The sequence below is a fragment of the Trachurus japonicus genome, chromosome 2 (assembly GCF_045865225.1).
Source record: "Trachurus japonicus isolate A0001 chromosome 2, Traja_1.0".
Classification (NCBI taxonomy): domain Eukaryota; kingdom Metazoa; phylum Chordata; class Actinopteri; order Carangiformes; family Carangidae; genus Trachurus; species Trachurus japonicus.
In genome coordinates this window covers 13,564,356-13,586,339 of record NC_140908.1, presented here as the reverse complement: position 1 = coordinate 13,586,339, position 21,984 = coordinate 13,564,356, and the positions used below count along the sequence as shown (strand labels likewise).

Sequence of the window (21,984 nt, the reverse complement as noted above, 5' to 3'; positions counted from 1 at the left end):
CCCTGTGTGCAGGTGTGTTCATGCCCGTTGGCCTGGTGCTTCAGCCCTGGATGGGCTCGGCTGCCATGGCGGCCTCGTCCGTCTCCGTGGTCCTGTCTTCATTACTGCTGAGACTGTGAGTCATGTTCAATGTTCCCTCTCAGGTGTTTTACTGCTCCACCTCTTTGCCCAGAAGACAAAAAAAGTTGCACACTCACATATCCCCGACTAGTTTACTGTTTATTTCTCCCTAATGTGCACTTTGAATTGTGAAATGTCTGACCTTAACCATGGTCTGTAGTGCAACTATTTAAGTTTTTGCTTGAGAATTATTATTACTGTTCATATCAAGATGCTTCTGTGCCAAGAGTTGATGACACCAACTTGATGTTAGTTATTTTTTTCATATTGTTCATATGGCAATAAATGCAAAATCTATTTTGCCAAAACAATACTGTATTTTGTTCTCATTAACTGTAACTGGAGTAGCCTAGGTAATGTTGTCAAAATAATCTGTTATTAATCATTATAGTAATAGCCAATAGTATTGATATTTGGAGTTGGAGAGGTGAGGCCATAGCACCAGCATGTGGACGTACTGTGTGTACGCTTAAGCTGTCGCTCACAGTCACTCAAGCAGGTCATAGGGGAGTTGAATTTCTGCTCAGGAGTTTTGAAAATTAGAGGGAACATTGGATCCAGCTTCCACCTTTTTTTTTTGCTCCCTCGGATTTGGATGTGAACGTAACAACTCTGTTTCCTCCCAGGTTTAAGAAAACCTCGGTGGAGCTGTACGAGGTGCGGGCGCGGGGCCAGATGAAGAGCCTCCGCTCGTCTCAGATCAGCACTCATCTGGGTGTGGACGGCCGCCGGCGGAGCCCCGCTCTCCCCGCCCGGCCCCGGGAATCGCTGAGTCATAACAGCGGCAGTAGCGCGGCCCCACCCGGCCTCTCCAGCCAGGGACAATCCACTACCAGCGTCCAGGACCAGCAGGACCGCCGCTCCCTGCTGGATCACCAGACTGTGTAGGAGGAAAAAGGGATAAAGGGAAGAAGGACTGAGACGAAGCCCGGTGGTTCCCATGTTTACGTATTCACCCGAGCTCTTAAAGGACAATTCAACTCGGGGGTGTATGTTCCTAACATTTTAGGTCTAAAAGAAGGAATCTGAAGATTTTCTGTTTAATTGCTCCTGTTTTGCGGTAGTTGTGTCTGTCCCCGCGTCGCCACGACAGCGATGAATGGGAGTGGATTGAAGTTCTGCTGCTTAGGCCGTTTCCATCCCTCAAAGCCACAGACAGCGTCAGATGGAGACTCAAACATGCACCGAGAAGTTTATTTACTTCAAGCAAGCCGACTTGTTTGTAAAACTAGATCTAATTCAAAGTCTCAAGTTGCAGTGCTGGTGTGTTCAGGTGCAGTGGGAGCTCCCGTTTGTGTCATAAATACAGGAATATCAACTCTTGACTTGCTTCAAGTGTACATTTTTTTCCACAGACAGCTTCAGGTGGCTACTCAAACATGCGCCGAGAAGTTTTTTTTACTTGTAGCAAGTCAAGAGTTGATATTCCTGTGTTTTTGACACAAACGGGAGCTTTTCCCACTGCACCTGAACACACCGACTGAGCACGGCAACTTGGGTCTCACGCGAGAATTAGATCTAGTTTTACAAACATGTCGGCTTGCTTGAAGTAAACAAACTTCCCGGTGCATGTTTGAGTAGCCATCTGATGCTGTCTGTGGAAAAAAATTGCGGCTTTGAGGGATGGAAACAGCCTAAACAGTGGAACTTGCATCCGCTCCCATTCATTGCTGCCGTGGCGATGCAGGGACAGACACAACTACCGCAAAACAGGAGCGATTAAACTGAAAATCTTCAGATTCCTTCTTTTAGACCTAAAATGTTAGGAAAATACACCCCCGAGTTGAATTTGCCTGGAATTGTCCTTTAATGTGTGTATTTCTATGTATTTATGTAAATAGACGAGGCTGATTCAAGCTGCTCGCACCCATTTTTTGTGTATCTTGTGCCACACATGAATAATGAACACTGATATAGAGAATAGCTTCGCTTGCTTGTCACACAACCCAAAGCAACTGCTGCACTTTAACAATACACAGGGCCGTTGTATAGGGGAGAAAGGTGATGATAACTCTAGGGGCCCAGCGCCCAGTGGGGCCCATAAAAAACCCCAGTAGTCTAATCTTTGTATGACTGATTTATTCTGCGTAAGACCCTGACTAATACTCATAGTACACTGTAAAAACTCAACATCTTTCCAAGAATATTTGTCTCATTTCTTGTCCAAATGTCTCATTTCTAGTCAAAACTAATCTCTTTCCACTTAAAATAAGACTCATTACCTAAAAATTAACTTGTTTTTAGATCATTTTCACTTAAATTCACAATAAATAGAAAAATCTGCCAGTGAAAGTAAGTTTTTTGTGCTTGTAATAAGAAAAACTTGCTCCACTATCAGATTTTTTCTACTTATTCCAAGTGAAAATCTGCTTGAAAGAAGTAAAAAGTGTCTAAAAACAAGCTACTTTTAACATGATGTGTCTTATTTTAAGTATAATGAGATTTGTTTTGAGTAGAAATTACATTTTGACTAGAAATAAGACAAATATTCTTGCTAAGATACTTGAGTTTTTGCAGTGTAATGCTGCATTAGCATCAAAACAAAGAAGGCTAAATAAAAAACGATAATACATACGTAGTCTAAGAAAAAAAAAAAAAGGAAAAGTTAGGGGGAGGGGCCCACTTTAGTATTCTTTAAGGGGGCCCAGAATTCCTAGCAACGGCCCTGACAATACACACAAGTCCAAGTCTGTTCTCAGGTTTCAAGAAAAATCCACATTTTCTACAACATTTTTTCTCATTTTGTCACTTCGATAAGAAAAAATACTTTTTCTATTGCCGTTTTTTAGACACTTATTCTTCACCATAACCTCACAAGTTCCTCTGTTAAATATAGAGATGAGGAACAGACTGTCTGGACCTCCATCCTCGGCCCTGCCGCCGCTGGTAATAAATGGCGGAGATTAATCAAATGATCTCATCCACGGACTCTATACTTAACCAGAAAGAATCAGTTTCACATTTTTGTCGAGCTTAATCACAAGCGAACAGACATATGGATGTTGGAGATATAAATATGAGTCATAATGGAGCGGTAGGATGTAACACAGAGGCAGGGAAAGCAAAGATGTTATCAATAAGAAATGTCAAAAAGTGTAATAAATTATTTTTGCTATGATTCTGATGTTAATATAAGGAACACGGTTTTTGTTCTCTGCTGCTTATTCACCCTAAATAGGATTTAAAAGAGGACTTTATTCATTTATTGGCAGAAATAAAACATTATAAATGAACTAAAAAAGTTGAATAATACCAATTGTGTTGTATCACAATCATCTGCAATATTCTCCTGTTGGTATTCACTCGGTGGATTAGATGATTGCACTCTCCCACAGTAATAAGAAAAAACTAAAACAACACCTAGAGGTCATTTTTACACTTAATTCATTTGTCAGGGAGCATTGTGGGAGATTCATGCGCAGCCACACGCTGATTTCACAGGTTTGGACTCACAACAAGCCACTCCATCCAGGGCCGACCCTAGGATTTTGGCGGGCCCAAACAAGATTTTGTTTTTGGCCCCCTCAAAAAAACTCCAAGCGCAAACATCAAATCACATACACTGCTTAAAACTAAATGAACACACACACACACACACACACACGTTTATGTGTTTAATGAATTTAATTGAATCCCGGTTGGGACCTTTCTGATCATGCCAGATCAGAAATGCCCCCCCCCCCCCCGTTTCCATGGTTTTGGTAGTCGCAGTAAATGCATGGATTTTTTTTTTTTTTCCCAATGAAAATCTGTAAAACGCATGGATCATCACACCAGCTTTTAACAATGGATATCATATCACACAAATTGACATCCGTGTTAAAAGCCTTCGTAATAGATCCATGTGTTTACCGCAACTATGACAACGACTGAAAACCATGGAAACGCAAACGTACAATTCCACCGGAAATGCAAAAAAACAGCTACCGGTTTTGACCATAAATCACGTTCGGAAACTTGTGGATACGCTCTGTTCTAGGTGCTACACACACACTAAAAAATGTTGGGTTATCTCTGTAACCCAATTTCTGAGTTATTGGTGTTGGGTTAAATTTTGGGGTTATTTTTCCAGAGTGTAACACATTTTCAGGGTTATAGGCTATGAATTTAACCCAATTCCTGGGTTGTTCAAGTAATTGGGTTATTTTTCAGTGAGTAACCCAGGGTGTAAAAATAACTCAATGTTGTAGTTAGCATAACCCAACTCTTGGGTTGAATATTCAACCCAAAAGTTGGGTCAAAAAGAATAACCCAACCTGTTGGGTTAAAATAACCCAAAAAAGGGGTTTGTCCTTATTTGAACCAGCAGTTGGGTTATAATTGGGTTATTTCTTAACCCAACTGTTTTTAGTGTGCACACTTTAAACTGTGTTGCTCATTCCACAAATGCACAATCCTTACAAGCTGTACCTTGTTGTAAAGGTGATTGATCAGGCTTTCAAACAATATCAAATACAACACCAATCAGTGTTATTGAAGGGGAGAAAGTATCGAATAATGCTTCCAAACCTTTTTTTAGTTTTTTGTATTTTTTTAATACTAAGTCCACAACTTGTTTTGTACAATTCATCTCATATGTGTAGATAATTGATTGCATCCCCTCTTTTAGTATCTTCTTTATCACCATGCAAACATGTTTAAAGTCAGGCCTCTAAGTGCACGTCACAGTGTATTTTACAGCATTGGATGCACAGGATGCTGGGGAGTCCTTTGCTTGCTCAGCTTTGCAGCTGTAATCATGCCAAGTTTAAGGCTGAGCTGCAGCTGAAACAGTCCGGCGGCCTCAGAACAACGCCGAGGTCTCCGGAGAAGGTGTCAGCCTCATTTATTTATTCATTTTACATCTCGGAGAGGGAGCAAGAAAAAGAATCTGCGGTCCGTGGCCTTGACTTTGACGACCTCCAGAGGGTTTTTTCCAGTGTGAACAAGCAAATCCCACACTTTGCCATAATGATGCTCTATATTTTCCTAAAGGTAAATACAGAGCATCATTATAATGTAAGTAATGTCAGCTTTATAAAAACCTTTCCACAGTTTTGGAGCTCGCAAACCCCAAAGTGAAGATTTTTCTGCCATTCTGCAAAGAAGAGAAGCAAAGGAGGAGGAGATCAAGTGTGCTTAACGGCAGCCCGGAGGGGTCAAACATTCCTCCCCTGCAAAGGTACACATATCTGTGATATATTGTAGTTGTTTTTATGTAACTTCCCCTTGTATTGATGTGAACCGGTTCTTTGTTATGTGCTCTTGAGTCTGATAAATGACCTCCCCAGCCACTGGTTATAATGGGCTGCTGCTGCGGGCGCTGACTGGTCTCAGATCTGCTTCTGCAGCTCTAAATCCTCCTGGAACAGGACTTCAAAATACAGAATATCTGTAATTAAGTTGTCCTTTTTTTTTCTTAAAAACTGAATTTAACAAGTTTAGTGAACTCTCAGCTGCTCATTCATGCACATTCTGTCAAAGGAACAAGTCTAAAAAGTAAAGTTCGAAATTATTGCAAGACTCTTATGTTTACATTAAAGGGATAGTAGCATTTTTATTTAAAGTGGGGTTGTATGATCTACAAATAGCCCCTAAGAACTTTAATTGCAGTAGAAGACTCTCTGCACTCCTCCCGTTAGCAACACCAGCCCATAATAGCCCTGCCCAGAGATTTACAACATACAGTGTTGTGAATGGACCCAAAGAAACGGCCTATTTTCACGGCCTAAAAGAGGTTTTACCTGAAAAAAAAAACACAGTTCCATTGTTCGCTATAATATAATTTTTTCCAGCCCTTGAAAGTGCAGGAAAAACACAGTTTTTATTTGGACCTAACCAACTCACGTATCCCTCCGCCCAGGGTTAGCGCCCACCAATCAGCAGTTGGTTTGGTCCAAATAAAAACTGTGTTTTTCCTGCACTTTGAGGGGCTGGAAAAAATTGTATTATAGCGAACAATGGATCTGTGTTTTTTTTTTCAGGTAAAACCTCTTTTAGGCCACGAAAATAGGCCGTTTCTTTGGGTCTGTTCACAACAATGTGTGTTGTAAATCTCTGGGCAGGGCTATTATGGGCTGGCGTTGCTAACGGGAGGAGTGCAGAGAGTCTTCTACTGCAATTAAAGTACTTAGGGGCTATTTGTAGATCATACAACCCCACTTTAAAAAAAAATGCTACTATCCCTTTAAGCTAATGAAAGGTTTGGTGACTCCACAGGTTTTGTTCTATGACATTTTAAACTGCTAAATCAATATGTAATGGACTTCAGTAGCAGAGGATGGTTTCGATCCATCGACCTCTGGGTTATGGGCCCAGCACGCTTCCGCTGCGCCACTCTGCTGGGAATCTGAAAGCTGACACTTACATCTACATCTCCAGAGGCATCCACATAGCATACCTCTCCGTCTTGTCATGCATGCCTACATTTAAAAGCTACATATTTGAAAATGCTTCTTGAATCATGATTCTTTTTTCCCTCCTTCTTTATCTGACTCAGCTTAACCAGTTTCTCTCACACGCACAGAAAAACACATTTCAAATGATTCATATCTTCAAGAATTCTGATCGGCCTTCGCCCTGCGTGTTGTTCATCCACCAACTCCTGTGCAACTCAATAAGAGTGAAGTATTTCCCTCCCCCCTAAACCCAACTCCTGCATCTTCATTCAAGCCTGCATCCCAAATCGAAAGACCCCCCCTGAGCAGGAGGCTCTTAACCTTTTGTCACAGTGTATTGAGTACTTTTATTTGTTTGTGCCTCCTCTATGCTTCTATGGCCTTATTAAAATTACAATTCTGAAATGAAACAGGCTCGGAGAATTCACCCTGAATGGATTGGAGACGAAATATGATGCCCGCCTCATTAGCGTGCATAGTTACGCTGTGCAATTTCAGAGAGCAGATGCTCACCGTGAACCATTATGTGCTTCATGAACATCCTAACAATAGGGATTTGTATTCATCGCCGGGTCTTGTTTGTTTCTCCAGTGTCATCTCACATCTTCTCACCCCATTGTCCATCTTCCGAAACAATTTCCACGACAATGGATGTGTGGATGTGTACGTGTGCCAAGAATGTCAAAGGCTTGAAAGGCAAAAGTTTTGAGAAAAGAAAAAGGCATTAAACAAAAACAAATAAAAGAAAAAGGAAATAGGCTAAGGAAAAGAAAAAGTAAGACAAAGAAATGCGTTTCAGTACCTTGAGGGAGAAAATGTGCTTGTGCATGAACCTGCTCTGAATATGAAAGTGGTTGCTAGGTGATCCAATTAAGGGGAACACATTCATGTGGACTTAATTGAATCAGGTGTGCAGGAGCGGAGCTGCAGCGACAACACAGCAGGCCAGAAGAGACTCCATTAGGTTTATTACTACAGTAATAATAAGTTTAAAGGGATAGTCAGGGTTCAAAATTAGCGGTCGCCAGTCGCCAGTGGCGACTAACTTTGATGCTTTGGCGAGTAAAGGAAGCCGGCTGACTGGCCACTCTGGCGAGTGAAAAAAAATCCAACTACTTGGTTGTTGTTACTGTCCCTCCCGACCCGGCTGTGACGCTTGGGTTGTGAGCCGGTGTCATGCAGACCTTCAAGCTCACAACATGCCGTATAGCAATGATTTGTGACCGATTACAACGCTCGCGGCGCATGTGTGTATTTAACATGGATCAATTATAATACATCCATGTATTTAACGGCAAAAAAAGATCACTCCGATTTTCTTTTTTTTTTGGCGTTAAATACACATGTGCGCTGCGATATCTGATCAATGCCACATCCACTGTGCTCTGTCTCAGCTGATCGCGCTCATATGGACATGTTCTTATTGAAAGTGCAGCCAAACACCAGACTGAAGAGAGAGGAGCAGCAGAGCTCCTCTGACAGCTCCTCTGTGGAGCTGCAGGAGAGCTGCCACGTCTTTTTTTTTTTTTTATTGCAGCGCCGTTCTTACAGGTGATGCACATCTATGTCCGTGTAGGCTACATTTATTGTCTGATCTTCCTTCATGGTGCACAGTGTCAGTCCTCCTGTGAAACTTTTAGCTACTAAATATGACTGAAGGCAGTGGAAGTTTGCACGTGTCGACACGCCCCCATGAGTTGACGACATAATAAGGAGCTAATAAAAAAATATATAAATAACTGATAGTATTATTCGGTCAAGTTCTTGTTATAGGTTAATGGTTACAAGTTCAGAGCTGTTCACTCCAACTTCACTCAATAAGCCTTAGAAACGACCATGTGCATCCCTAAAATAAACCTTTTAGGGAAAAAAAAGACAAACTTGACTCCTTTATTCCACACAAAAATATGCTAATAGCTATGATATGTGTTAAAAATGCTTATGAGTGTATTATAACAGTTCAACACAATGAAAAATATACAAAACAGCTATACATAATTTTTGGCCAGTAAAAAATCTTTCTGGCCAGTAGATTTTTAAAGCTCACTAGCCAGTTGACCAGTGAGCAAAAAAGTTAAGTTTGAACCCTGGGGATAGTAGCATTTTTTTTAAGTGGGGTTGATCTACAAATAGCCCCTAAGTACTTTAATTGCAGTAGAAGACTCTCTGCACTCCTCCCGTTAGCAACGCCAGCCCATAATAGCCCTGCCCAGAGATTTACAACATACAGTGTTGTGAACAGACCCAAAGAAACGGCCTATTTTCGCGGCATAAAAGAGGTTTTACCTGAAAAAAAATACACAGTTCCATTGTTCGCTATAATATAATTTTTTCCAGCCCTTCAAAGTGCAGGAAAAACACAGTTTTTATTTGGACCTAACCAACTCACGTATCCCTCCGCCCAGGGTTAGCGCCCGCCGATCAGCAGTTGGTTAGGTCCAAATAAAAACTGTGTTTTTCCTGCACTTTGAAGGGCTGGAAAAAATTTTATTATAGTGAACAATGGAACTGTGTATTTTTTTTCAGGTAAAACCTCTTTTAGGCCGTGAAAATAGGCCGTTTCTTTGGGTCCATTCACAACAATGTATGTTGTGAATCTCTGGGCAGGGCTATTATGGGCTGGCGTTGCTAACGGGAGGAGTACAGAGAGTCTTCTACTGCAATTAAATTACTTAGGGGCTATTTGTAGATCATACAATCCCACTTTAAAAAAATGCTACTATCCCTTTAACCCATGGATGTATTAGTTGTTTGGGGCCACAGCCGCTGGGGGCGCCACCGCCACACGGCTTTCTGTCTGTGTTGTTTTCTCTACAAGCTGCTGGTTTGGAGGCTAACTTCCGGTTAGCCGTTTGCTAACTTGAACAGGTATTATAAAGTTATTTCATTGTGTGGCTCTTTTAGACTGTCAAATATTATGATATGACCGATTAATTTACTAAACTCTTAAGTCGTTTCGTGGTTTCATCGTTAAATAAGGCTGAAACTTTATTTTATGAACCTTTTACAGCTGCGAGCTCAGTGTGTATCCATGGTAACGAAGACGATTCGTGAATCTCTGTACGGAAGTTAACTAAATACTTTACATAAATGGCTCCTAAAATAAAATAAAAATGCAATAATAGATATGTTTGCACTTAAAAAAAGCTTCTTTTCTTGCTATTTTGTTTGCTAACATAGGTAGCATTGTAACATCACTCATAAATAATAGCTAAAACCTATATTTCCTTACCTTTCCTTGCTTTTATAAAACTAGCACACAATGCTCTTTTTTTTCTTTTTACCTGTAACATTAAAGTTGTGTTTTAAGTTACTATTTTGATGCAAAACCTGTCCAAATTGGCATCACTTCTTTCAGGTTAACAATTAGCTTTCTAGCTATGTTAAATTGAATCTTTGTAGCATCATGTTTGGACATATTAACTGGACAATTTGCATATTTTAAAAACAAAATGCATTTGTTGTTGATAATTAGTGGACTAGGGGAACAACTCTGGCTGTGCTTCATCTGCAAGCAACTGCCTCTATGACTGTACTTGGTTGATCTATTCAGCAATGCATTTCAGTTTGAGACTAAAAGTAGCCGCCCTGTCACTTTACTGTATTACACAAATTTGTCTTTGCAGAGTGGGGCTCTTGGGATGAAAAACAAATAAGTCAGCCATGAACTGAAGCAAGAGAGAGACGTTAGGAAACAGAGAGAGAGGTCACAGCTTTAAAGGCACCTCAGTGTTACGTAACATTCCTCTTATTACGTCTCTCCTGCAGCTGCTCGACCCTTGAACAATGATCCATAAAGGTGCCACACGCAATACATCAGCTCTGACAGATGGTGAGTACTGTACTTTGTCAGTGTTTGTGTTAGGGGATTTTATTTATTCATTTTTGACTGGAAGCAGGGCTGAAAACACTGAGCAAATCTCTTTCCATGCCCTCACATAACCTCCTTTTAATTTCCCGTAAAGTACAATTTAAACATCCAACCACGAAGGGACTCGAACCCTCAATCTTCTGATCCGAAGTCAGACGCCTTGTCCATTAGGCCACGTGGTCACAGGATTTGCTCTCTCCTGGGTCCTCCTTTGCATTCTCTTAATTTATTGATTACAGCACACAGCAGAGGTTTTGATGTAGCCCACTGGTCTGTGCAGGTCCCTCGTTAATACTTTTCATTAGACATTCAAGCATTAACTTACCTCGAGAGAGCAAAACCAAACCAGACTGTCTGCGGACGGTGATAAGAGCAAAACTAAAACCACGATGCATACACATTCACCTCGTGACGTTTCCTATTTTACTGAAGGTCGCTGGTGAGTTGTTAAGGCGCACGGTGGCCTTCAGATACATAATCTGTACAAGAAATGGTAAATCTCCATAAAGGGGGGTTTTATCCTACCTCTTTGAAGCTGGCAAACGCACATCATAAATCAACGACACAGTGATGGATTCCAGTAAATAAAAATACAGAAAAATGCGCCCATTAATAAAACAGCACGTGTGCCAACTATCCTAAGAGTTATAGTGCAGAGTACAATTCATTTTCACTTTGCAGCAAGAGAAAAACAGGGTGGCACAGTTCGTTTTGTACTGCACTGCACCAACGGGTACATTTCTTGTATGAATGCGTATCATTTTTGTGTCTATATTCTGAGGATATTTCCAGTATAGTGCCACTCTGCGACACATTGACCTCGACTCTATCTGGCTAATTAATAATATCCACTTCATTAAGATATACACCACAGGCTGTAGGGCAAAGTAACGTGGAGTATAATTAATGTTGCGACCGCGTGACAGGCAGCACGGGTCGCGGTTTTAGACACTGCAAGGTCAGCATTAGTCACCGTGCAAAACATATTAAGTGCTCAATGAGGCATTGAGAGAGCATAAACAGAAGAATCAAGTCATTCATATCATTATAAATATAATATACATATTAAACGAGTCTTCTACACACTGCAAAAACCCCAAATCTTTCCAAGAATATTTGTCTTATTTCTTGTCAAAATGTCTCATTTCTAGTCAAAACTAATCTCTTTCCACTTAAAATAAGACTCATCACCTAAAAATTAACTTGTTTTTAGATCATTTTCACTTGTTTTAAACAAATTTTCACTTGAAATAAGTAGAAAAATCTGCCAGTGAAAGCAAGTTTTTTGTGATTGTAATAAGAAAGAAAAACTTGCCCCATTATCACATTATTTCTAGTGAAAATCTGCTTGAAAGAAGTAAAAAGTGTCTAGAAACAAACTGCTTTTTATGTGATGAGTCTGATTTTAAGTAGAATGAGACATTTTGACAAGAAATAAGACAAATATTCTTGGAAAGATTTTGAGTTTTTGCAGTGCAAAGCCCTCTAAAGGATAATTAGATTTATGGGTTTGAACTGTCGGCAGGATGAAACTATTTTTGGGTCGTGGGACACATATTAATATTCTGCCTCATCCAGATCTTTGCAGCTGAAGATGTATGGCTTCCATATTCGGAGATGTGAGTATTTCTCATAGTAATCTGTAGCAATACATATCAGGGTGGTACTGTATTGTGAAGGATATGTTGCAGCTGCTCCAGGAGAAAGGTCTGAAAGGTTTCAGGCCGAGCCATTACTTCACCGACGCTTGTGGGAGAGAAAGAGCTTTTTGACGTCTGTATTAGACTTATTGAACATCAGAATAAGACGCTCACAGATCTATGAAAGGGCTGGCACTCAGTGTAAACACAGACGCTGGGAAATTGACTCGAGCTGGCATCAAGCTGCAGTTGTGACAGCGGTAACTAAAAGAGATACACCTGTTTCACAAGCAGGGCCGTTGTATAGGGGAGAAAGGTGATGATAACTCTAGGGGCCCAGCGCCCAGTGGGGCCCATAAAAAACCCCAGTAGTCTAATCTTTGTATGACTGAATTATTCTGCATAAGACCCTGACTAATACTCATAGTACACTGTAAAAACTCAACATCTTTCCAAGAATTTTTGTCTTATTTCTTGTCCAAATGTCTCATTTCTAGTCAAAACTAATCTCTTTCCACTTAAAATAAGACTCATTACCTAAAAATTAACTTGTTTTTAGATCATTTTCACTTAAATTCACAATAAATAGAAAAATCTGCCAGTGAAAGTAAGTTTTTTATGCTTGTAATAAGAAAAACTTGCTCCACTATCAGATTTTTTTGACTTATTCCAAGTGAAAATCTGCTTGAAAGAAGTAAAAAGTGTCTAAAAACAAGCTACTTTTAATATGATGAGTCTTATTTTAAGTAGAATGAGATTTGTTTTGACTAGAAATGACATTTTGACCAGAAATAAGACAAATATTCTTGGTAAGATACTTGAGTTTTTGCAGTGTAATGCTGCATTAGCATCAAAACAAAGTAGGCTAAATAATAAATGATAATACATACGTAGTCTAAGAAAAAAAAACTGGAAAAGTCAGGGGGAGGGGCCCACTTTAGTATTCTTTAAGGGGGCCCAGAATTCCTAGCAGCGGCCCTGTTCACGAGTGCGAATCCAACGATACAAGACGGAGTTTGTTTCCTATTTCCCATCAACATTTGTAGCATTTATCCATAGGTTGTAATTCAGATGTTTATTCAGGTCAAATTTGGGTGGAAACCTGATGGTGAAATTTACCCATATTCATTTCAGGTGTCCAGAAAGACAGTCAGGGAATGAGGAAGCCGTCTACTAAAGCTGATCGACGTCCAACAGAGATGAAATTCAGATTGAGTGAGTGCACAAATCATTTTTCTTATTAAGTTGTTTGACGTGACACAGATGTCCGATCTTATTTGTAAGAGAGAGCTGAAATCTCAACAGTATTTCTTTAATATCCAAGGCGATCGTTTTTTTTTACCCCACAAAGTGACAAAGTTATGACATTTTTTTTACACAACAGGAAGTGAGGTGACAGATGTTCAAACATGAAATTTAAACATGAGATGTCGGAGCAGCAGGAACCACACATACCGGCCTAGATTCTTCATGAATGATTGAATATACAAACTTTTTATATTAAGATGGAAACAGACACTCAGCTCGACAGGGAATTGAACAGACAATACATCTAAATGTCACTTCTACTTCTTCCTTTCTCTGCTACTCCTCCCCGTAGTCGTCGGCCGGGATTTACTTCTGTAAAATACATCATAAAACTTTAGCAATCCAAAAACTTCGGTCACAATCTCCTCTGAAGCTGCGAGGATTATTTTCCATTTACCTCATTTCACTGGACTCTGATTGACGCGAGGGTCGCCTCGCGGGGAATTCTCTAAACCACAAAATGATATGCAAAACAGTTTTAGGTAAAGTTTACCTTAGAGATGCTTTTTATGCATTATACATAAGAACTGAGTGGAAAGTAATGATCTCCCCCCCTTTTGTTTACAGGGAAGGGAAACAAATCAATATGCTCAAACGTCTAAATATTAACTCTTCTCTTCCTGGAGCTTCCTGGAGCTTTTAGGAAACTCTTGGTACACTGCAAAAACTCAACATCTTTCCAAGAATATTTGTCTTATTTCTTGTCAAAATGTCTCATTTCTAGTCAAAACTAATCTCTTTCCACTTAAAATAAGACTCATCACCTAAAAATTAACTTGTTTTTAGATCATTTTCACTTGTTTCAAACTAATTTTCAATTGAAATAAGTAGAAAAATCTGCCAGTGAAAACATGTTTTTTTGTGCTTGTAATAAGAATGAAAAACTTGCTCCACTGTCAGATTATTTCAAGTGAAAATAGGCTAGAAATAAGTAAAAAGTGTCTAAAAACAAGCTGCTTTTTAATGTGATGAGTCTCATTTTAAGTAGGATTAGATTGTTTTGACGACAAATGAGACATTTAGACAAGAAATAAGTCAAATATTCTTGGTAAGATTTTGAGTTTTTGCAGTGTACTTGATAATAATGAGATTTTTTTTTTTTAAACCTCCTCTTTTTTAAAGTCCTTGTGCAGCCTGCAGTATATCACAGATTAAAGTTTTATCTCTTGACACCTCTCGGTTCCTTATGCGCTGTAAACATTGGTGCACTTGTCATCTGTATTCATCCGTGCACGTTCATCTGTATTGGTTGTGGCTAGGGATGTCACGATTACTTGTTCTCACAATTAATCCTGGTATTAAACACCACAATTAATTGATCGTAAAGATTCCTAAATACCGTCACTTTCTGAAAAAGATTATATTGGAACCATATCTGCAGATGTGGCGCCAAAGTAAAGGTAAATGCTCAGATACTGGTCTATTTATCTAAAGTAACACTGAATTAGTAGGAATTTAAATGTTAGCTTGTTATTTGTATTGTGAAAAAAATGATTAAAGCAGAAGTAAGTGATATATTTGTGTTAATATAAGTCTTAAATAGTTATATCTTCACTTCTATAGAGTGTTTGGTCTGAAACACGGGTCTGTCAGTCACTCTGCTCTGCTCTGAGCCCAGGAGAAAACTTTCCTTGTATCCTACAGTTTTTATCCAATGAGGAGAGAGAACGGCATAAAGGGGCAGTCCTCTCTGTGTGTGCAGCCAAGGGATGCGCCTGAATGTGGTGACGTAGGGACGAGGACTGTTATGGTGCGTTCAAGGAAACTCGTAGACTCGTGTTTTTCCGTCCTGTGAAGTTGTATCAGTTTGATCTGGTACGAGTTCACGGGTCAGAAGTTACGAGTGGCCGTTATAGTGACTTTCACAGGTAAAACAGGTCGGAGAAACACGAGTGGGTTGTCTGGAACGCTACAAAGTCGTAAGTTGTGACTTGAAGCTGTAATTTACGATTTCAAAAGCCTGCCTGGAACGCAGCATTAGCGAAAACGACCGGATCGCTTACTTCTGCTTTAAAATAAACGTAAACATTTGGTCTAGAGGACAATTAATGACATAAATATTTCAAACACTTCCCCCTGGGGATTAATAACTGGTCCTAGAGATTAGTAATGTGTAAATTCAAATAAAGTCAAAATATAATTTTATATTTTGACTTTATTTGATTTTACACATTCATAGTGTTGTGAAACGTATCGATGCATAATAATCGTGGTAATCGTAACACCGTGATTATTATTTCTCTGACAATAATCGTACCAAGAAAATCTATAATCGTGACATCTCTAGTTGTGGCTGCATCCTTTCTCAAAGCGGACTAGAAGACGCTGCTGGCCGTGTCGTAGTCCTTGCTGATGTGGGACGGACTAGAAGACGCTGCTGGCCGTGTCGTAGTCCTTGCTGATGTGCGACGTGCTGGGCAGCGACTTGAGGTACTCCATGTGGCGCCGGGCGTCCTCCTGGTTGTGTTTGATGTAGTAGATGATGTAGGCCGTCACCATGGAGAACCAGCAGAACATGGCCACGAACATGGCCACGTCCGTCGTCTTGTGGTGGAAGGTGCAGAAGTTGATCCCCGAGTCCAGCACCTGGATCACCGGCTGGCCCACGTACTCCTCGCGCACCGCCGTGCTGCAGCTGACCTCGTTGACCGTCTCGGGGTCGAGCCGCAGCTCCCGCAGCACCTCCTGCAGCTGGCACTCGCAGTGCCACGGGTTGTGGGAGAGGCGGACGCGGGCGTGCAGCTTCCCGAACGTGTCCCTCGGTAGACCGCTCAGGTGGTTGTTGGACAGATCCAAGACCCGCAGGCCGTCCGAGACCCCCCGGAAGGCCCCGACCTCCACGCTCTCTATGGCGTTGTGGGACAAGTCCAGCTCCCTGAGGCGGTGCAGCTCGGCGAACGCCTCCCCGTCGATGTGTCGGATGCGGTTGGACGAGAGCAAGAGGACGACGGTGTCCCGGGGCAGGTTGGACGGGACGTACTCCAGGTTGCGCGACGTGCACTGCACCACCGTGCCGCTCCGCTCCGAGCAGTGGCAGGTCTTGGGGCAGGCGTACGTCGTCGTAGTAGTGCTCACCACCACGGACAGAAGCCACAGCGTTCCACAGGAAGCTGCAGGATGTAGCGATGACGAAGACGCACGCCGCCGCCGAGACGCCCCCATTGGCCGGGCGTTTCAGATCAGATCAGCCCCGCCGCATTCATTCAAACAACGCCGGTCCTTAATATTAATATCCACCACGGGACATGAGAGACAAACAATCCAGGAAGTCCAGTCCAAAGCTCATCAGATGTCAAAACTCCAGACAGTCACATACCCAGCATGCACCTGCACCTGCACGAGCGATCAAAGTGCAGCACAGTTGAGGGGAGAGAAAAAGAAAAAGTTTGAGCCCAGTCATCATGATCATGTATCCAGAGTTGGAGGAAACCTCTACTTGGAACCTGTGAGATATAAAATAAATAAAAAAAGATGGAAGAAGAGGAAAGGTGAGATATATAAAAGGAGAAAAAAAAGCCAAAAAAATCAGTATTCTGCTGCCTCAGATTGGTTCTCTGCTGCTGAAATCCTGATATGATGTGAATTTGACAACTCTCCTATACTTCCTGATGCTTTGGATGAATTTGAGGTTGTTAAATTTCTGCTCCCGTCCTGTAACAAGAGTCTATTCAGTTCCATTTCTTCACCGTTTCCTCTCCTCAGACTCCTTCCTCCTCGGAGGGGAAGCTAGTAAAGTTCAACATTATCATAATAATAGCATGTTTCTTTAGCGTGCGTCTTCTATTCCTGTGAGAAAATGAGAAAGCAGGTGTGGGTTCATCAAAATGCAGCAGATGAACTTTGAAAACACTGATTTGTGATAAAACAACAATAAAAAAAGAAAAATCTAGTTTGTAGTCTATATAGGATTATAACAGTGATGTATGTGAAGGGCACAGTGCCTGTTTAAAATGACTACAGGACATGATGTGTTACAGATAACACTGAGAACAAATTGATAAGCAGCTTTCTGATCAGGATGATGAATGTCAAACAAGTTTCTGATTTATCCATGAGCCCGAGGATGATGATATTAATATTGATAAACTAAATGTCTCAGACAAATGAGATGTGCAGGAACATTAAGACCCAGTCATTTTGTAAGAATAATACAGGGATGTATAGAGAAAACAGGATGTTAGGGAATAAGCAGGGTTCCTATGCAAGTATGGAAAGTATGGAGCTACAATCTCCAGGAAATTTGGTTGCATAATGGCATACACATTCAGAATAATGAAAACAAATGATAAATTGCATGCTTTTTTTTTATATTATGCACATCTATTTACGCAAATATCACAAATAATATGAATATTTTAACGAGAAGTCTGGAAATTAGGGTCTGGGAAAAAGTATGGAATTTGGAAATTTCAAATGTGTAGGAACCCTGAATAAGGGAGATGAAACAATTACAGCTGCAACCAAATATTATGAAGAATCAATTCTTAATAATATGAATCTAAATATGAATATTTGCAGATTTGTCTGTGATATGTGATAATAAATTGAACATTTATGCGTTTTGCACAGCTGGTTGGACAAAACCCTAGATTAACACCGGCAGTAAACAGCAGTCTAATAGACTGTGAAATAAATAGCTGCAACTTAAAATAAGATAAAGTTCCCCGAACAGTATTTACATGTATGAAAATATCTTAGGATAATATTTGTTTGTGTAAATCAAGGCCACCAGATATAAAAATCAACTTGCGTGATGTTGAACAGCTGGATGATGAATCTGATCCACGTCTATAACATGAAGCAGCAGCAGCGGCTCAACTCCAACTCAACGCGGATAATAATAATAAAGAGTGACTTTAGATTGTTATCTAAGTCGGCACCGACCTGATAGCGTCACCCCGTCCGGCTCAGATGACCGTGCAGTCTCCAGGGGAGGGGGTGGAGGTCCGGAGGGGGGGCAGCTCCATTTGTCAGCGCTGACATCCAGGAACAACACAACAACACCGCTCCATCCTTTGCAGAAGAAACGCGCAGCAGCTGCAGGTGCCGAGGTTCAACACTTTCCTGCCAGTTTGCAAAACCTCCTCCCGTCGGTGCGGCTTCGCTTTGCTTCGCTTTGCTTTGCAGCACGGTGCGGTGCGCGTGCGTGTGCGTACGGGCGCGCGTGTGGATGTGTGCGCAAGGTCCCGGTGCCAGACCTGCGAGTCACCGAGAGAGTGGAAAGTACTGAGCCCCAGAGAGCACAGCCCCCCCTCCCTCCTCCCCTCAGCATCAGAGCATCAAACTTTCTGTCCTCACGTCAGTCAGTCAGTCTGTCAGGGCAGCCAATCGATTTAGCTATTAATTATTTCTCCCACCTACGCTATAATGACATTGTACCCATTAATATTCAATCAATTACACTGAATTAATTAGGTTAGTTAAAATAATAGGCAACCTTTCTGTAGAAAAATACTTTTTACCCACCAAAAGTACCATTCCCACTGGCCGTAAGGATCATGAACATGTCATGATTTTAAGTATCGGCTTGTTCTATCTATCTATCTATCTATCTATCTATCTATCTATCTATCTATCTATCTATCTATCTATCTATCTATCTATCTATCTATCTATCTATCTATCTATCTATCTATCTATCTATCTATCTATCTATCTATCTATCTATCTATCTATCTAAAAAAAAGAAAAATTAAAGCTGCACCTAGTTAGCTATAGCTTAGCATAAAGCCAAAATGTATATGCATAACTTTGTTCAAGTGCATGCACATCTATCTATCTATCTATCTATCTATCTATCTATCTATCTATCTATCTATCTATCTATCTATCTATCTATCTATCTATCTATCTATCTATCTATCTATCTATCTATCTATCTATCTAAAAAAAAGAAAAGAAAAATTAAAGCTGCACCTAGTTAGCTATAGCTTAGCATAAAGCCAAAATGTATGTGCATAACTTTGTTCAAGTGCATGCACATCTATCTATCTATCTATCTATCTATCTATCTATCTATCTATCTATCTATCTATCTATCTATCTATCTATCTATCTATCTATCTATCTATCTATCTATCTATCTAAAAAAGAAAAATTAAAGCTGCACCTAGTTAGCTATAGCTTAGCATAAAGCCAAAATGTATGTGCATAACTTTGTTCAAGTGCATGCACATCTATCTATCTATCTATCTATCTATCTATCTATCTATCTATCTATCTATCTATCTATCTATCTATCTATCTATCTATCTATCTATCTATCTATCTATCTATCTATCTAAAAAAAAAGAAAAGAAAAATTAAAGCTGCACCTAGTTAGCTATAGCTTAGCATAAAGCCAAAATGTATGTGCATAACTTTGTTCAAGTGCATGCACATCTATCTATCTATCTATCTATCTATCTATCTATCTATCTATCTATCTATCTATCTATCTATCTATCTATCTATCTATCTATCTATCTATCTATCTATCTATCTAAAAAAGAAAAATTAAAGCTGCACCTAGTTAGCTATAGCTTAGCATAAAGCCAAAATGTATGTGCATAACTTTGTTCAAGTGCATGCACATCTATCTATCTATCTATCTATCTATCTATCTATCTATCTATCTATCTATCTATCTATCTATCTATCTATCTATCTATCTATCTATCTATCTATCTATCTATCTATCTATCTAAAAAAAAAGAAAAGAAAAATTAAAGCTGCACCTAGTTAGCTATAGCTTAGCATAAAGCCAAAATGTATGTGCATAACTTTGTTCAAGTGCATGCACATCTATCTATCTATCTATCTATCTATCTATCTATCTATCTATCTATCTATCTATCTATCTATCTATCTATCTATCTATCTATCTATCTATCTATCTATCTATCTATCTATCTATCTATCTATCTATCTATCTAAAAAAGAAAAATTAAAGCTGCACCTAGTTAGCTATAGCTTAGCATAAAGCCAAAATGTATGTGCATAACTTTGTTCAAGTGCATGCACATCTATCTATCTATCTATCTATCTATCTATCTATCTATCTATCTATCTATCTATCTATCTATCTATCTATCTATCTATCTATCTATCTATCTATCTATCTATCTAGTCTGTGCTAAATTGAAAAAAAAGAAAGAAAGCTGCACCTAGTTAGCTATAGCTTAGCATAAAGCCAAAATGTATATGCATAACTTTGTTCAAGTGCATGCACATCTATCTATCTATCTATCTATCTATCTATCTATCTATCTATCTATCTATCTATCTATCTATCTATCTATCTATCTATCTATCTATCTATCTATCTATCTATCTATCTATCTATCTATCAATCTATCTAAAAAAAAGAAAAATTAAAGCTGCACCTAGTTAGCTATAGCTTAGCATAAAGCCAAAATGTATATGCATAATTTTGTTCAAGTGCATGCACATCTATCTATCTATCTATCTATCTATCTATCTATCTATCTATCTATCTATCTATCTATCTATCTATCTATCTATCTATCTATCTATCTATCTATCTATCTATCTATCTATCTATCTATCTATCTATCTATCTATTTATCGACAAAAATGTTCAATTGGGCTGAAAATGCATATCTGTTGCAGCTTTATCCTGCATTATGCTCCGTCACCATCAGCACTGGTGTATCAAATTTAAATTAAATTTCATGCTCACTTGCTCCGAATGACATCTGACACTTTTATTTCCATTTAGGGACGTCACCTCTGCCTGTTTCTTTCATCCACCTTTGCACAGGTAGAAAACTGAATCTCCTGAGTCATATAATCGATCAGAAGGCCGTCCTACATCCAAATTGAATTACGGAGTCACACGGTGTCTTCCTCGGGGACCGACCCGAACCCCTCTCGGGCCGCCTGAATGTCCCTGAACCTCATTTTAGTCGACCTGCAGCCGCCTCGTCCTGCTCATACAGTACTGCCTGTGACTGATTGTTTGCCCTTTGTGTCGCGCGCTGTCGTTCCTCATAAACATTGATTACAATTGTCCTGCCCCTGATGGAGGACTTCAGTATGGTGGCTGCCACTGCTTCACGGTGACAAAGGAGGTTTGAAGTTGCACCCAGCTGTGTCACTGCGAGGTGCAGGGACCACCTGAACGCAGCCAGCACTTTTCCTTTTCCCCCCTCCAAAGCCTCTGTGTGATTAAATGGCCGCCGCCGTGTGCAGAGTTCATCCCTGTCAATTTCGCTGAAAGGCAGATTCATTGATTTTATTGACTAGTCAAGCGATTTTCGCCCGCATGGAGTTTTGCTTTATGGTGACAGTATCCAAAATCACAACACTCGCACAGAAATGACAGTTTGTTTTTTTCTTCCTGTGCTCCAGGGTGATAGATATACTTCACATTCTCCACTCTGAAACCTGCCAAGCCGTTTGTTTAACATCCTTACTCATCGTGTCCGACTCTTGGCAGCCCATCTCGGATAAATCCCTCCCCAGGATCACAATGATATGGAGCCGAGCCAGTTCAGGAGGAGGCTTTGCCGGCTTATCGTTATACAGACTGAGTGATTTAGCCCTATAACACACACTCACGAGACATATTTGTCATATGAGATGATTAATAATCCACCACTATTTCAACACGGTCCTAGTCCCTCTGTGCCTCCTGGACCCGGCTTTGCTTTGCTTTGCTGCAGAT

At 40.2% G+C, this 21,984-nt stretch overlaps 1 protein-coding gene, 2 non-coding genes and 1 pseudogene across 3 annotated transcripts in view; 1 reads left to right on the top strand and 3 right to left on the bottom strand.

Annotated features, from left to right (window-relative positions):
• The window catches only part of atp7b (ATPase copper transporting beta), a 39,655-nt gene extending 38,524 nt beyond the window's left edge, over nucleotides 1–1,131 (top strand). Inside the window, exons 20-21 of the mRNA XM_085802232.1 lie at nucleotides 13–115; nucleotides 747–1,131. Coding sequence (XP_085658358.1) covers nucleotides 13–115; nucleotides 747–1,008 — 365 coding nt within the window. The 3' untranslated portion in view covers nucleotides 1,009–1,131. The remainder of the gene's footprint in view (nucleotides 1–12; nucleotides 116–746) is intronic.
• Nucleotides 1,132–6,370: 5,239 nt separating this feature from the next.
• On the bottom strand, nucleotides 6,371–6,442 carry trnam-cau (transfer RNA methionine (anticodon CAU)). The gene has a single exon. It is a non-coding gene; the product is annotated as a tRNA-Met (tRNA).
• Nucleotides 6,443–10,477: 4,035 nt separating this feature from the next.
• On the bottom strand, nucleotides 10,478–10,550 carry trnar-ucg (transfer RNA arginine (anticodon UCG)). The gene has a single exon. It is a non-coding gene; the product is annotated as a tRNA-Arg (tRNA).
• Nucleotides 10,551–15,680: 5,130 nt separating this feature from the next.
• On the bottom strand, nucleotides 15,681–16,478 carry LOC146990964 (leucine-rich repeat-containing protein 3 pseudogene; annotated as a pseudogene).
• Nucleotides 16,479–21,984: the final 5,506 nt, after the last annotated feature.